The following is a 15,052-nucleotide window of genomic DNA, read 5'->3' as shown; positions in this document are numbered from 1 at the left end:
GGTACATCAATCCACCTCAAATAAGCCAATATTAGCCAATAAAATATGTAACAATCTGTAATTACAGAATATTGTGCACATAAAGAACCATTTCTGGGTATGTAAATATGCTCCAATGTATGATTTAGGGTTGTTTTTTTTAACATTTCAGGCATTTCAAGCACTGTATGCGTCCAACTAAATGGTGGTAAAACGAATAAATAAAGAGCTCACAGCCAAAAAGCTTTTTTTGTTGTTTTTTTAATACATTTTTTTCTGATTAGAGGAGCTGCTTCGAGTCTCATCACAAAAGTAGCCGATGACGCAGCAAAATAGACACTTTTGGGGCATTGAAACATCTTCAAAAGTCAGTATAAAAGAAAAAGATATGAGTTTCAGCGCATATTTTATTAAAAATTCTTTTCACAAAAGTCGTTCACTGCGAGAACAGAAAGAAACGGAAACATTTGGGAGACGGAAGCAGAGCGAAGTCCATGGATCCATGATGCGGGAGCTTCATAATTAACACTGTTTGTGTTCATTAGTCACACTTGTCTCGTTTAAAGGTTTGTGATTCTATTACTTATCATTACTAAAGAATTAAATCAAGAGTTTTGTTACAATTTAGCATCGCCGACTGAAACCAAACACTTAAAAAAGGCATATTCTTGATTAAACTGCTCTGTAATTTAAAAGAAAAGCATAAAACATTTTAACTCAAAGGAAAAGAGCTTGTTGTTTTCAACATCCGTCCACTCAACTCTTTCAGAAGTGATGCTAAACGTGACGTCTGTCTGAACTGTGTGCCGTCACACCATCGTTTCTGATGGATTCAGTTAACATCGGAACGTTTTCAAATCTTCTGCTGTTTTTCACATCTTGAGTGACACAAGATCGACTCAATAATCCATAAAAGGATCCAATATTTCTTTGCACTAACAAAAACTAAGAGGAGCATAAAGGATTTAGCATAAAGTTGGGAACATCCCCCGAATCATGAAGCATTAAAACTGAATTTAGTCGGTGAACGATGGTCCAGACTCCTTCAGTTTTATCATCTGCCCTTTTACCAAAGGTTTGGATGTCAGGAGGAGGAAGAGTTGAGGAGATTAAATGAGGAGTTAATCCATTTATTTATAGAAATTAACAGAATTCTCCTTTAAATCAATGATATCAAACTGAATCTTTCAGATCATCAATGTTATTTTGGACAAAATGTACTTTAATTTGATTTACTTTGCATTGTATAGAGCAAATGATTCATTCACAATCCCACTGACTGATTAGTTGTTAGATTAGTTGCAGCTTTAGGTGCGTTTCAAGTAAAAAAAAAAGCTCGTCTACACTGCAAAACGCTGAGGGGAGCTCACAGTATTCACCTGAAACAAACAAACAAGACAGAAACTCAAAGTTTACCGGAGAAACAAAGGATGAAGACATGATTGCTCTGCTGCTTAAAAACATTAAGATCGCTCTATGCTGCTGCATGAATCCAGATAGAGATAAACACGTTAAACATCTTAAAATGTAAGGTTTGGAGCGGCAGTAACAGACACGGGAAACAATCCTGTGGATTAAAGGGAGAGTCCAACACTTTTCGGGCGGTTTCATTTGAACGATGGCTGTAAATCAGAGTTAAATCGCTTTTTCTGTATCCTGACGGCATTTTAGACTTTTAACAATCAGGTGATCTCCGTTTGTGAAGTTTCTTCTTCCAATAAATAATCAATCTAACAGGCTGGAAGACTAAAAATAAAAATGTAAATCACCATTTATGGTTCACCTTTCACACCTGCAGCAGAGAGAAGCTCAAAAGGCCGGAAACACCTGATTAACCAACAAGCTGGTGTAAGCACAATCTTTTTCAGGATTGGAAATGACAGTACATCCACACAAACCCTGCAATGAACAAACACAAAGACACAGAAGTAGCACTGAGGGTCACTCGTGATGGCCGCCGCCTGGCCGCCGCAGCGGTGACCACGACCCACGCAGTGCTTCCAAACTTAGACGTTTTTTTTTTACAATCTTCAGCAAAAGAAATTCACATTGAATGCGCTCACTGGATCATCTGGAGACAGTTCGCTTCACAACGAGCTCCCGGCTCAGTAAAACCTCTTGTTCCTCTCCTGCCGCTTCTGGAACACCACGGCGCCCACCACCGCGCACACCACGATGCCCAGCAGGGCGCACAGCAGCAGCAGGAACACCTTCCAGCCCGTCAGGGGCGTCCCGCGGAAGTTCCCGGTAGGGTCGTCGATGTTGTCTGCGGGAGAAACGGGGGAGGGAGGGAGAGAAAGAGGGAGGGAGGGAGGGAGGGAGAGGGAGAGGAATAAAGAGGGAGAGAGAGGAAGGAAGAAGGAGAAAGAGGGGGAGAGGGAGGGAGAGTGAGAAAAAGAGAGAAAGGGAGAAAAAAAAGGAAAAAAGGAAGAAAGAGAGAAAGAGGGAGGGAGGGAGGGAGAGGGAAAAAGAGAGAAAAAGAGGAAGAAAGAGAGAAAGAGGGAGGAAAAAAGGAAGAAAGAGAGAAAAAGAGGGAGAAAGAGAGAAAGAGGGAGGAAAAAAGGAAGAAAGAGAGAAAAAGAGGGAGAAAGAAGAAGAAAGAGGGAGGAAGAAAGATGGAGAAAGAGATAGAAAGAGAGAAAGAAAGAAAGAAAGAAAGAAAGAAAAAGAGCAATTAAGTGGGAGGAAAAAAGAAAGGAAGAAAGAAAAAAAAAAAAGAGAAAGAAAGAGGGAGAAAAAGAGGGAGAGAGAGAGAAAATCCATTTGTTGTTCATCAGGTTGAAGGACGGCTGATCTAACTGATGAAACATGAACATGATTCTCGGTCAGGGACAGAGATCCTGTTTAATAAAAGGCCTTCAGACTGTTTGTGGAGTAAAACTGTGGAATAAATATCTCTGAAATCTGTAGAAATGTGCTGATTGGTGTACACTACACTGTTTTTGTCTTGTACACAGAATTTAATAATAATAATAATAATAATAACGAGTCGATATTTATCGTGACCAGCTGTACATCTGTTATGATGTGTAACCATAAGTACATTCTTTGCATTATTAGATAAAGAGGAGTAACGGCTCTGAATAAAGCTCGGTGCCATCTTAATAAAGAGAGCAGTAATGGCTCTGAATAAAGCTTGGTGCCATCTTAATAAAGAGAGCAGTAATGGCTCTGAATAAAGCTTGGTGCCATCTTAATAAAGAGAGGAGTAACGGCTCTGAATAAAGCTTGGTGCCATCTTAATAAAGAGAGCAGTAACGGCTCTGAATACCATCCTAACCGACCTTTGGGGGACTTGAGGAGGCTGACACTGGGCTCGATCTTGGTCCAGTCCAAGCTGTCCTCCTCGGGGGAGTGTTCCACCATCAGCTGGTACAGCTTCATGGAGATGATGTCGTGGTTATCTGGAACAAAACAGTTACAAAATGTTACATTTCTTTCTTTAAAAGTCTTAAAAAGCATGGCAGCTGGCAGCTTTCCAGCTCCGGCCCACCTGAGAGGTCTCCCGTTGCTGCCGAGGCCCCAAAGAAATATCCGGTGGGAAGGCGGACCCCTCCGATGTCGATGCACTCCTTCCACTCGTTCTTATCCTCCACGTCGACCATCACCTGCAGCGCACAGGCTGGATGTGAGTGATGCAACGATCCATTTGTTTCACAGAAAACTGTTTGGTTAAAAGTGTCTAAAGTCGAGGAGGTTCGGCCTTTTCCTCCAGGACCTTCCACACTTCCACTCTGAGGAGCTCAGAGCCACATTTCAAACAAAAGCTTTCTTCTTTAAGGAGGTCTAAGGTTGCTTCAAACCACGTTCTGTCGCATTTTAGAATAGAACAGAAAAATACTTTATTCATCCCCCAATGGGGGAAATTCAATATTTTAATATTTACAATGATTGTATAGTAACAACAACAACAATAATAATACCAACTCTAATAAAAATACTACTACTAACTAATAATAATAATAATAAATGACAAAAAAAAAAAAAAAATAAATAAATAATAAAAAATAAAAAATAAAATCAATCAATTTGAGAAGAACTCAGCAGTCACTGTTAAAAAGCCTTATGCTGTGGGAACAAAGTGAGTTAACTGAGTTTCTAAAGTAGGGCTGTTCAAATGGCGGCCACATGCGGCCCAGAAGCAGTACCCGAGTGGCCCAACCTGTGGTTCAGACAAAAAAAGCAGAGAAAAACCATGTTTTCATGGTTTTTCTCACAGTTCCTTAAAATGAGCTCAAAATTCGGGAATCGGGGCAACACTCCCCGTAGCCTAGCAACAGGAAGCGCGTTGTTTTGAAAGTTACTGATGGAACCATGTTAGCAGCTCAGCTCCAACTGGAAAAGTTTGTCTCTCTCAATCCTCAAAGGAAAAACTGACGATGAAAACCGTGGTTTTAACCCTGCCTGGGCGGACAGACGCCGTTTTATTTTACCACCAACTCCACACGGTTCTTTTTTATCCGGCTAAACGCACCTCGTGATGCGCTACGGTCAGATATGACCAGGATGTTGCTTTGATTTCATTTAAAAAAGGGAGACAAAATATTCTTTTTTAGTATTTTAAAGTGAAAAATAGCATCGCTGTTGCCTCAGGTTTTATTTATTTAGAGAAGTTTTTAACGCACTTTCTGATGTTCTTATGTCAGACGTGTTTATTTCATTTCAAAAAGGGAAAACTGTTTCCTCACCATGGATGTGCACTTTCTGTTTTAATGCCCGGGTTATTCCAGGAGTCAGAGTATTAAGACTACCTCAGTTCATTTAAAAGTTTTGAAATGTGTTTAACAAAAATACGAAATGATGAATAAACATCACGTTATTTCATTATATTTGTCATTACCTCCTCCTTACTGAGAGCTGAAAATGTCCGGCTCAGCTTAAGGTCTCGGGTTTAAAATCTGGCCCAGCTGAATTTATTATTGAACAGCCCTGGTGTTCTAAAGCATGACGATGAGCTAAATTAGTCAAATTTACTTTCACTGGTTGATTTATGTTGAATTATGTCTAAAATAACAAAAAGCCGAATCTCTTTTATCAGTTTTGTTAATGCTAACACTTCCTACGTGTTATGCTCCTACAGCCGTGTTACCGGAAGGACTGGAAAAAGGATCAGGAAAAAAAGAATCTCCATTTGAATTTTAATTAAATGACACAAAAGTCAGGACTACTTTTTTCCAGCTGCGTCTCCTGGCCAAAGTTCAAATGTTTTTAAGTCGTCATGACCTTGAGAAAGCCGTCCGTGCCCTAATAAGTTGAAGGTCAGACTGTTTTAATGCTCTTTATGTGGGCGTCTCCCAGTCTTCTCTCAGCCGCCTTCAGCTGGTGCAGAACGCTGCTGCCCGTCTTTAACCAACACCAACAGACGTGTGCACATCACTCCTGTTCTTAACTCCCTCAATTGGCTTCCTGTCCTTTATAGAACTGATTTTAAACTTTTAATGTTGGTTTTTAAAGCTCTTAACGACCTCGCCCCATCGTATTTATCTGAGCTTTTAACAGTCCTGGTAGAGCTCTGAGGTCAGCAGATCAGTTTCTGCTGGAAGTGCCCAGGTCAGAATACAAACCCTGGGGTGAGCGAGCCTTTTCCCAAAGCTGCCCCCAGGCTCTGGAATAAGCCCCCCGTCCAGCTGCGTCTTATTTCTGACCTGGGTCTCTTCACATCTAGGCTAAAAACCTGCTTATTTAGGATGGCTTTAATAATTAATCGATCGATTTTGTTGTTTTTTATTGCTTTCACTGTTCTTTTATTTGTTTTTACTTCTTCTTCTCTTTATTTATTACCTGCTGTAAAGCACTTTGCTACACCGTAAGGATTGTCTGTAAAGGGCTGTAGAAATAAAATACATTTACATTTACATCGCCTGGTATACTCGACCAATCAGGGATCTTAAATACTGTGAGGCTCACCCTTTGGTACTTTGCATTCAAAAGGCAGGTTGATCAGAAAAAAGGAAAAGCTCTAAATGTTTCTTTGGTTGAAATGCAGCTCAAGACTTCAACCAATTCCATAAAAATACAAAAAAAAAACCCAGAAGAAAGAGTCCCCCTGCTTACAGTCAGTCTTCCTTTGGAGTAGCGAATGGCGAGGTACGTGTCGTGATCCCTGTTCCTGATCTCGGCCGAGCAGCCTCCCAGCTCCGACGCGCGGCCGTCTTTCCCGTGGTCGTAACTCACCGTGCCGTTGTTCACCATGGCGGAGATGTAGGGGAAGGAGCGCTGGGGACCAGAGACAATCAGCCAGTAAATCGTTTTTTAAAGAAAGAAAATAATCACGATTCACATGCTGTGAAATAAAGAGGAGACGAATGAGAACGGAAAATAAGATGTAACTTTCATTCATTTAGAAAGTTACTGAGCAACAAAATATGAGCTGAAAACACGGATTTAAGTGTTCAAAAGTAAGCAAATGGCTTTCATTTCAAACCACTTAGTCCAGAATGAGGAAATAAAAAGGCCGACGCAATGAAAACTAGAAATAAATAGATGTTTGAGTTACTCCTAAATGTAAATTATAGAATAATATAGAAGAATAACATGCATCATGTGCTGAATGAGCTAAAGTTTTATGGGCTTTTAAACAACAACATGCCGTTTCATGGGGAAAAGATAAAGAGATAAACATTGTTGTATTTGGCGCTATATAAATAAAAATGAATTGAAAATGAATTAAACTGTACTCCACATTTAGACAGCATGCTGACAAGAAAAGGCTGAGCCGCCACTCACATCCATGGCCTCATCGTTAGAGTAAGTATCTATAAAAACGGCCAGCCCGTGGAAGTGGGCATTGTTGGAAAACACAGGCCCTGCAAAGAAAACAAGCCTCCGGTCACTCGCTGCACACTTACATCCATCCCATGCAGGTCATTGCGGAAGGTGTCCAAAAAAAGTGCCAGGCCAAGAAACTGATCTTGGTTTCCGAACACGGTGCCTAGGACGGAGGCAGAGAACCAGGCCACACGTGAGCAGACAGCCGGGGAAATGAGCCCAAACCAGGGACACAAACATCTGGATGTGACAGACTCATGGGGAAGAATGAACTGTTAGCAAGCAGACATGTTGGAAATGCATTTTTACACCAGTGTGATCCTGCCATCCCAACACAGCTAAAACACTGCTCTAAGATTCACTTCTGAAACAAAGAACCATCCCAGGACGTGCTCAAACTAAAGGAAACTCCCAGCAGCCATTTCTGTCTTTTAACACAGTGGAAGCCTTCAAGTTCACATCCTCTTGGTCATCCAGCAGGTGCAAACTTTAGTGAAACATAAAATACTGACTACTCTTGTACTCTACACTAGCTGTAAAAAGTCAGACCTCACAATCTCTTGGCTCTATTTTCTCTCCCTTCATATCACTGCCTGCTGCCGCCTGGCGACAGCCGCGCCTGTTACGCTGTTTGCTGCTCGGTCTGCACGATCTACACAGCATGCAGTGATATGAAGGGAGAGAAAATAGGGCCAAGAGATTGTGAGGTCTGACTTTTTCCTGGAGAACCATTTTGTGATGCAAATGTATTACTCTTTTGAACGCATATTGTTCTGAGAAGCAAAACGCTTTATTTTTTAAACCCCAACCAACTAGCCGGACTACCTTCATCAGCACCAAAACGAGGCTGGAACTCTGCTCACAGGACGCAGCAGGGGGTAAGAAGATGTTCAGAAATGATGTTGCTGATATGGGATGTTACACAGCTTCATGTCAAAAGAGGCGAACTGTCCCTTTAACAGAAGGCAGAGCAGAGGTGGATTCGCTCGCCGTATCGAGCAGTTTTTTCTAGCCATCTGAGATAAATGAACGAGACTTTAAAAGAAGATTCTGTTTTCTTCAGATCCATCTACCATTGCATTGTTTAACAGAATCCCGTCAGACTGATAATAATTCTATGAATTAATCTGCAACATGAGGAGCTGCTGTCAGAGGACGAGAAAGACCATCACATGACACCAAACTGCACTTTATACGCTGTGGACAGTGTATGACGCTCACAGGCTCGTCTGAATGAAGGCGTGCTGATGAATGAATGCTGTCGCTTAAACGCCCTTAATTCTGTTACATTCCTCACAGGTGAAAGGGGCTTAAAACACTTTTCTTTGCAGGGTTTTATTCGCCGTCCGGTCCATCAGGCGACCACACAGCAGAGCCTTTCTCTTTTTAAACGGAGAGCGTGCACCCTGGACCAGGCGCAGCCACTGATTTCTGCACCTTTAATAAATCCAAACCACAAAACTCTGAGGCGTTACCTGGATGCAGCCGGTCCTTCGTGTACCAGATGGCGATCCCGTCGCCGTGGAGATTCTTTTTTCCTGATCCTTGAATTCTGAACTGCACATGCATCTCCCAGTCCTTCAGGTAACACGGCTGCAGGATTACAACACGCAGGGTTAGGGTTAGAAAAACTGATCAAAGAGATTCAGCTTTTGGTTATTTTAGACATGAATCAACATGAGCCGTGCTCGTCTCTCTCACCACGGTGTTCCAGATGGATCCCTGCTTGCTTCTCTCATCTGGAGTGAGTCGGACGTACGAGCCCGTCACCAACGTGCTTCCCCAGAAGTCCCACTGGCTGGACGGGCTGCTGCCAACACCTGCAACACAAACACAAAGGTGAAAACACGCCGACGCCTCTGGCTCAGAAGCTCATTTTACAGCCGTTCCCTTCCTGGATAAACACTTTCACACCTCGGCTGCTGGTTTTAGTTTCCAGCTGCCGTCATAAGAGCAAATAAACACACCTGGTAAAACAACTTGAACACTGTGAGGAACTAAAAAGTCTTTGGTCGTCTTCCTGGATAAAATTTCCTTTGGAGTGTGAGAGGAACTGAAACAACGATCGACCCGTTCATGAATATTAGAGACAAATGATTCAATAAGTCATCTTCTTGTAGGTATTTGCAGCGTTGCTTCCCAATAAAAGGTGCGACCAGTTTATATGTAGAGCAACAACTCAACAACAAGGTGATTCAAAGTGCTTTACAGAGACATTAAAACAGTAGAACTAAAAAGCAAGATTTAAATTTTAAACAAAAAAGAAAGAAATAAGAACAATAGATAAAATCAGGAGTTAAAATGTGATTAAGTTTTGAAACTCCAGCTTCAGATTTGGAGCTTTATCCAAACGCAGCTGAAAATAGGTGCGTCTTAAACACACTGAGTGTTTCAGCTGATCTGAGGCTTTCTGGGAGTTTGTTCCAGACATGTGGAGCATAGAAGCTGAATGCAGCTCCTCCATGTCTGGTTCTGACTCTGGGAACTGACAGAAGACCGGATCCAGATGAGCTGAGGGGTCTGGAAGGTTCACACTGGGTCAGGAGGTCACTGATGCATTCTGGTCCTGGACCATTCAGAGCTTTATAGACCAGCATCAGAACTTTGGTGCTACAACGATGAAATCCCAAGTTGGAAAATAATTTTTTTTTGTTTAGACTCAACTTCACGAGAAGAAACTTATTTTACTCAAGCTGCTGCATATTCTTAGTATCCAGTTTAACTGCCTTAATAAAGTCATTATTATCTTTAGCAGTATTTCCTCATCAGGACAGACGGGGCTCGGTGTAATTTGAAGTCTGTGTGCACATTTTGAAACGCGTGCAGATTCTCGCAGTTCCAGATGAACTCTGTGGCCTCATCAACTGTCAGGGCTCCAGGCACCTCCTGGCAAACCTCTTTAAAGTCTTCAAACTTGCTTTACATGACCTCCAACATTCAGAGGCACTAAAACTTGCAGGTTTTTGTAACAAATATCTTTCAAAACAATGTGTCACCACAAATAGGGACAAAAGGAGCAAACTTCAGCGGGACGAAAGGTGACTTTATTGAAGCCAAAGTTACCAGCAGACAGACTTCTGCAGGTGAATCAGTCACATGTTAGAGGGGGGTCTACAGCCATGACGCCTGAATCCATTAGAAAAGATTTCCCCACCTGAGAAGAATTCAGATTTAATAGGACAGCTTCTGAATTTGAACCAGTCTCAGACTTTATGGGTCCAGTTAAAAGGGCTGCAGCAGCTCTTTGGAGGAAATGAGGTAATTAAACGTAGTGGCCACTAACCATGAGATTCTTATTATCATGAGATCAGTGATTGATAGCAGTGTTACAATCCATGCTGAGGTCACATGACCTAACCCAACATGAGCTTTGTGTCTGATTTAAATGCTCAAACACCGCTACAACACAGCAGATCACATTTCTACACTGGCTCTTTGTAAAATTTACACACAAACAAAGTCCTTAATAACCAAACACATCCTTATCTGACAGCTTGTTGTTTTCTCTGAGAATGCAGCCCGGGTACAGGACTCAGACACTCTCTGCTTTTAAAGTGCAACTTCAAACTTCCCCACCTCTTCAAGTGCTAAAACTTGTTTTTATTCGCTCTTTTTGTCCGATTTTAACAAGCGATACGATGCATGAACTGATGAGCTGAGATTCAACGCTTGTATCATTCTTCCACAAATCTAAGATCCAGATAAAGACGTTATTTCTTTGTCTAACAGTTCCCTCGTAGATTAATCCTGCTGTTAAACCAAAGTTTCATTCATAAACGAGCTCCTTGTTGTCATATTTGCAGTAGTTATAATAAAACTACTACAATGTGAAATAATGAAAAGGAGCTACAGGTCCTGGTCATATATTCTTCTTCTATGTTTCAGTCAGACATCCTACAATCCTTGATCTAAATAACCTAAATAATTCAAATCTTCTGCATTTTTCTCCCCAAACGAAGCAGATGAAAAATTATGGAATCAAGTGTAATTTGGATTGTTTTTAAACAAATATCTGCACGAGTCTAATTATGTGGATGAGTGTGCAGTTATAAGAGAGCCTGCTAACACCTGGTTAAACATCAGGAAACAGCCCCAACAGGAGAGCTGTCAGTGTCCACTGAAAGGACGATAAAACTCCTTCAAGAATGTCATTCAACTCAAGAAACCTCAAAAAATAGAAAATTCACAAAAGATTCAAACCCAAAGGGGCAGAAACAGGACTGAACTGCACGAATCCGGCTGAGAGAAATGAGATTTACAAACACAGAAGCTAATTGTGAACCATCATTTATATCTAATCAGAAGAAAACAAGGTCATTTTCTGGCCACAGAGGAGAGGGCGTTCCAACTTTTCCTCAGGAAACACAACAACTCAGTGTTAGGGTCAGAAAACAGTACGAATCTCAGCTGGAGTTAAAGTTTGTGGTGGAAACTGAAACAAAACTGGTCCGTGAAAAGGCTCCATGTCTGAACCTGATGGATCAGACACATCACACTACTACCAACCCACAACATACGCGGCTGCAGTGCAGTTTATCGTCTGAAGCAATAATCAGAAACTGTGCTCAGGATATTAATGAGCAAAAACAACAGAATAACAGTTGAATAACATCACATTAAAGCATCTACAGCATTTAAACATTTGTTCACACTGATTTTGCTGCATTTCTTAAAACTTGAAAGTTCTTCTCATGATTAGCCGGTGGTGGATCTGTCCATCACTCTTCTGCCTTTTTTCAAATAGCTTTTATATATATGGTGTTAAATTCTCCAACTTTGTAATATTCTATGTTGATTCTCCACAGGAGCAGAAACGAACTAACGCTCAACAGCAAATCCACCTAAAATCATTTGAGGCGTATAAAATGTGTCGCTGATTACTGTCCGACGTCATGCTGAACTTTCTACAGTTCTGAGACATTTTCCGGCTCTTGAATATTTGGTGCTGCAGGTGTTTCCTCTCTCTCTCTTCATTTATTATTTAAACTACTTAAGTATGTATTTATTTTGGTATGCTTGTTTGTTCTTCATTTATTATTAATGATACTTGTCATGTTTTTGCACTGTTTTTGTATCTTGTAAAGCAAAATAAAGTTGTATTAAAAAAAAAGTGCTGCAGGTGTTTCCGTATTATCAGCTTCACAGGCACCAACTTTCTAATGTATCACAGCCTTAACTGCTACAAGTATCTATATAACACGAGTTATATTAAAGTAATAATCATATCACATAATATTAAAGTTGGTTACGTTTAAAAACCGTAGAGTTGCGGATATAACTGATTACTAATAAAAGGCGGTGAAAGAGCAGCAGGTTAGCTAGCGAGCTAACTGAGCTTTCCTACCTTGGTAGGGTTTTATCAGCGAATGTTCCCTTTTCAGATGCTCAGTGTTTCCATCGGTGATGTCGCAACAGACCAGACACAACTCCACCACCATAAAGACCAACGTTGTTCTCAGAACTGCATTAAAGCCCTCCATTTCACCCCAAAAGCCTCGGAGAGAAACTCTCACAACAACTGTGTTGCTCGAAACTCCATAAATCGAGCCGTTCCCTCCGGTTTAATCCTCCGACAGGAAACACGATCGTTCTGGTGTTCATCGCGGACTTCTCAGCTCAAGGGAGGCAAGTTTTTTTGTATCATATCACAAAACCAATGAAATATGTGATTCCGTAATTTAAGCGGTGACAAACATGGTTAATGTGGAGGATGTTTAGATTTATTATCACAGCGGAAATGTTCAAATGTTCCTGTTTCTTTACGGAAGAATTTTGGGGACGGTGTAAATTTTACGAGCCAATCAGAGTAAAGCACATCGCAAATTAAGCCAATCAGAGAAGACCTGCTTTCTGTTAAGTATCCACTAGATGGCGACAGAAGGCAGAAAATAAACAGACTTTATTGACATTTTATTAGGCTGCAGACAACAACAAACTAATAATAATTCTCTTTTAGATAGAAAAACAAAACATGTAGTTTTCACTTTCATTTTCTAAGTAATAAAGGTTCTATTTTTATCATATTTTATTACGTAAACTAAACTTTATTATTATTATAATCATTACTCACATCAACAATATTCTTATGTTTCTATTTTAATGTATATTTGTGTTGGTATTCTGTTTTTTATTTTTGTATGTTTCATGGAAAACTGCAAAGTAACAATTTTCTCCCAGAGGTTGAAAAAGTCAACTTAATTAAAACAAAACAATAAACTGAACTTACAAGTGTTGAATAAGGACAAAGGAAGCTTGTTATCCCTAATTAAAGACTAAATATTTATTTGTAGACACAGACACTCGTAAAATATGGTCAAGCCGTAGAAAAAAAAAATATTTATCACTTTGAAGACAAGCAGCTTGTAGATAGAGTGTTCCTCCTCTAATAGGAACGGCAGCTAAATTAAGCTCCAGCCAACCATAAAGATAACAATACTGGTTGAAAACAATACTGGTATAAAGTTCAGCTGCAAAGTAGGAGCTGTAACAGAGAATTTGGAGGTCATATGACTGATTTGTAATCAAATCTACTTGATGTGTGTAATTAAAATCAATGCTGATACGTGCAGGCAGGGCCGGCCCAAGCCTTTATGGGGCCTTAAGCAGAATTTCATTTGGGGCCCCCCTACCATCACCTCAGCTCCAGATGCCTCATTATTCCATAGGCTACACTGTTATGTGTGTAACGGACCCACAATCATTAGCATTATTTGTAATCATCTTACATTATACAGGTGTCAGCAAACTCATAAATATGGTTTAATTAACTTCTACATAAAGAGTGATGTATAAGTATGGCTCATTAATTTAACTATTTGAAAGTAACATCAGCAGGCTGGAGACTGCATTTATAGTAAACACATTAAATAGTTTAATTTCTTTCAGATGTGCAATGGTGTGCAAAATGTTCAAAATACAAATACAAAATAGAATCAAATGACATTCACATTATCTTACAGAAAAATAAAGTTGTATTCAAAATGAAATTCAAAATTGCTCTCGGGGCCCCCTGGTGGCGTGGGGGCCCTAAGCGACCGCATAGTTGGCATATGCCTTGGGCCGGCTCTGCGTGCAGGGATATGTGCAGGACATATAAGTAAAAGATCCCAGCAGATTTCTAACAGAAACAAACCACAAGCTGCACATTTAGTACCTCACTTTAATGACTTTTCTACTAGTTTTCATTTTCAGTAAGTGAGAAACCGATTGAACTGTTTAAATTTGAGCACTGAGAATGCTCCGTACTGTGGGGTTTGATTATTACTGTGGGGTCTGATTATTAGTGAAATGGTGGCTGAGTAAGTCCATTTTGTGTCATTACTGGCAACAAAACAGGATTTACTGTGTGAAGAATCCTTGGCAGCAGGCTGCGAATACGGTTTGAACATCTTTGTTGAAATCATCATTAAAATCTATTTCACTGTTTCTTAAGACAATCACACAGCTTTTTGCTTTTTTGCACAGTATTTTTATTAGGTCTTTTTCAAGTCGTGTAGGGCATACAAGAGAAAAAAGAATAATAGAAAAAATACATAAATAATAGTTAAAAAAAAAAATATGCCTATATGAAAAATAAAGAAATAAATTTAAAGAAAATAATAAATAATAGTAAAAAAATTTAAATAAAATGAGCAAAACAACAGCACAAATGTACTGCATCCCTAGTGTACAAATTCTCAAAGAAGAGCTGAGTAGCCTATTATGGGTATTATTAATGATCTAAAAAAGGCTGCCAAGTCTGGTAAAACTTCTTGGGGTTGTTTATCATGCTGCATCTAATTCTCTCCATGTGCAACACAGAGGTAAGGTCTGTCTTTCTGATTTCCAGTGCATCAGAATCAGTCTCTTTGCTATTTTTGTTCCATACATAATGGAGTTCTGGACAAAGAGGGTATGAGCAGATAAAGACCGAGAATAACCACAATTATACATTTCAGAAAACCATTTGAACACTTTACTCCAGAAATCATGCAACTTTGGACACGTGCAGAAAAGATGGGCTCAGGAGCCATCAGCAGACCCACATCCATCACATAAAGCAGAGACTTTAATCACACAGTTACAAGATGTAATACTTTCTGCTGCTGCTCCAACTGGGGCATCCATGTCTCAGAGAGAAGTCAGAATCTTTCAAACCATACATGTTCTCGTTTCAACGTTGATATACAACAAGTGGCTGTAACATTATGAACGGGGGATGTGAGCAGACTGTCTCATTACAGAGGTACCTGGCAGTGGGACGGATATCTGAGGCAGAGAGTGAACATTCTGTCCTTTAAACTGACTCATTGGAGGCAGAAACAGT

At 40.2% G+C, this 15,052-nt stretch overlaps 1 protein-coding gene across 2 annotated transcripts; it reads right to left on the bottom strand.

The window, feature by feature from the left end:
• Positions 1–222: 222 nt before the first annotated feature.
• On the bottom strand, positions 223–12,304 carry lman2 (lectin, mannose-binding 2). Of its 2 annotated transcripts, none has more exons than XM_075482010.1 (8): positions 12,092–12,304; positions 8,449–8,567; positions 8,223–8,340; positions 6,828–6,910; positions 6,034–6,195; positions 3,473–3,587; positions 3,264–3,383; positions 223–2,245 (listed from the first exon to the last, which is right to left on the bottom strand). In XM_075482010.1, exons 1-8 carry the CDS (start codon positions 12,225–12,227, stop codon positions 2,085–2,087), a joined length of 1,014 nt encoding a protein of 337 aa, XP_075338125.1. In that variant the 5' UTR covers positions 12,228–12,304; the 3' UTR covers positions 223–2,084. The 2 variants fall into 2 exon arrangements, with proteins under 2 accessions (XP_075338125.1, XP_075338126.1); XM_075482011.1 differs by lacking the exon at positions 6,828–6,910 and adding an exon at positions 6,706–6,785.
• Positions 12,305–15,052: the final 2,748 nt, after the last annotated feature.

Source organism: Odontesthes bonariensis, chromosome 13, assembly GCF_027942865.1.
Source record: "Odontesthes bonariensis isolate fOdoBon6 chromosome 13, fOdoBon6.hap1, whole genome shotgun sequence".
Lineage (NCBI taxonomy): Eukaryota > Metazoa > Chordata > Actinopteri > Atheriniformes > Atherinopsidae > Odontesthes > Odontesthes bonariensis.
Note: the sequence above shows the minus strand (reverse complement) of the source record. Positions and strands in the feature narration are given on the sequence as shown.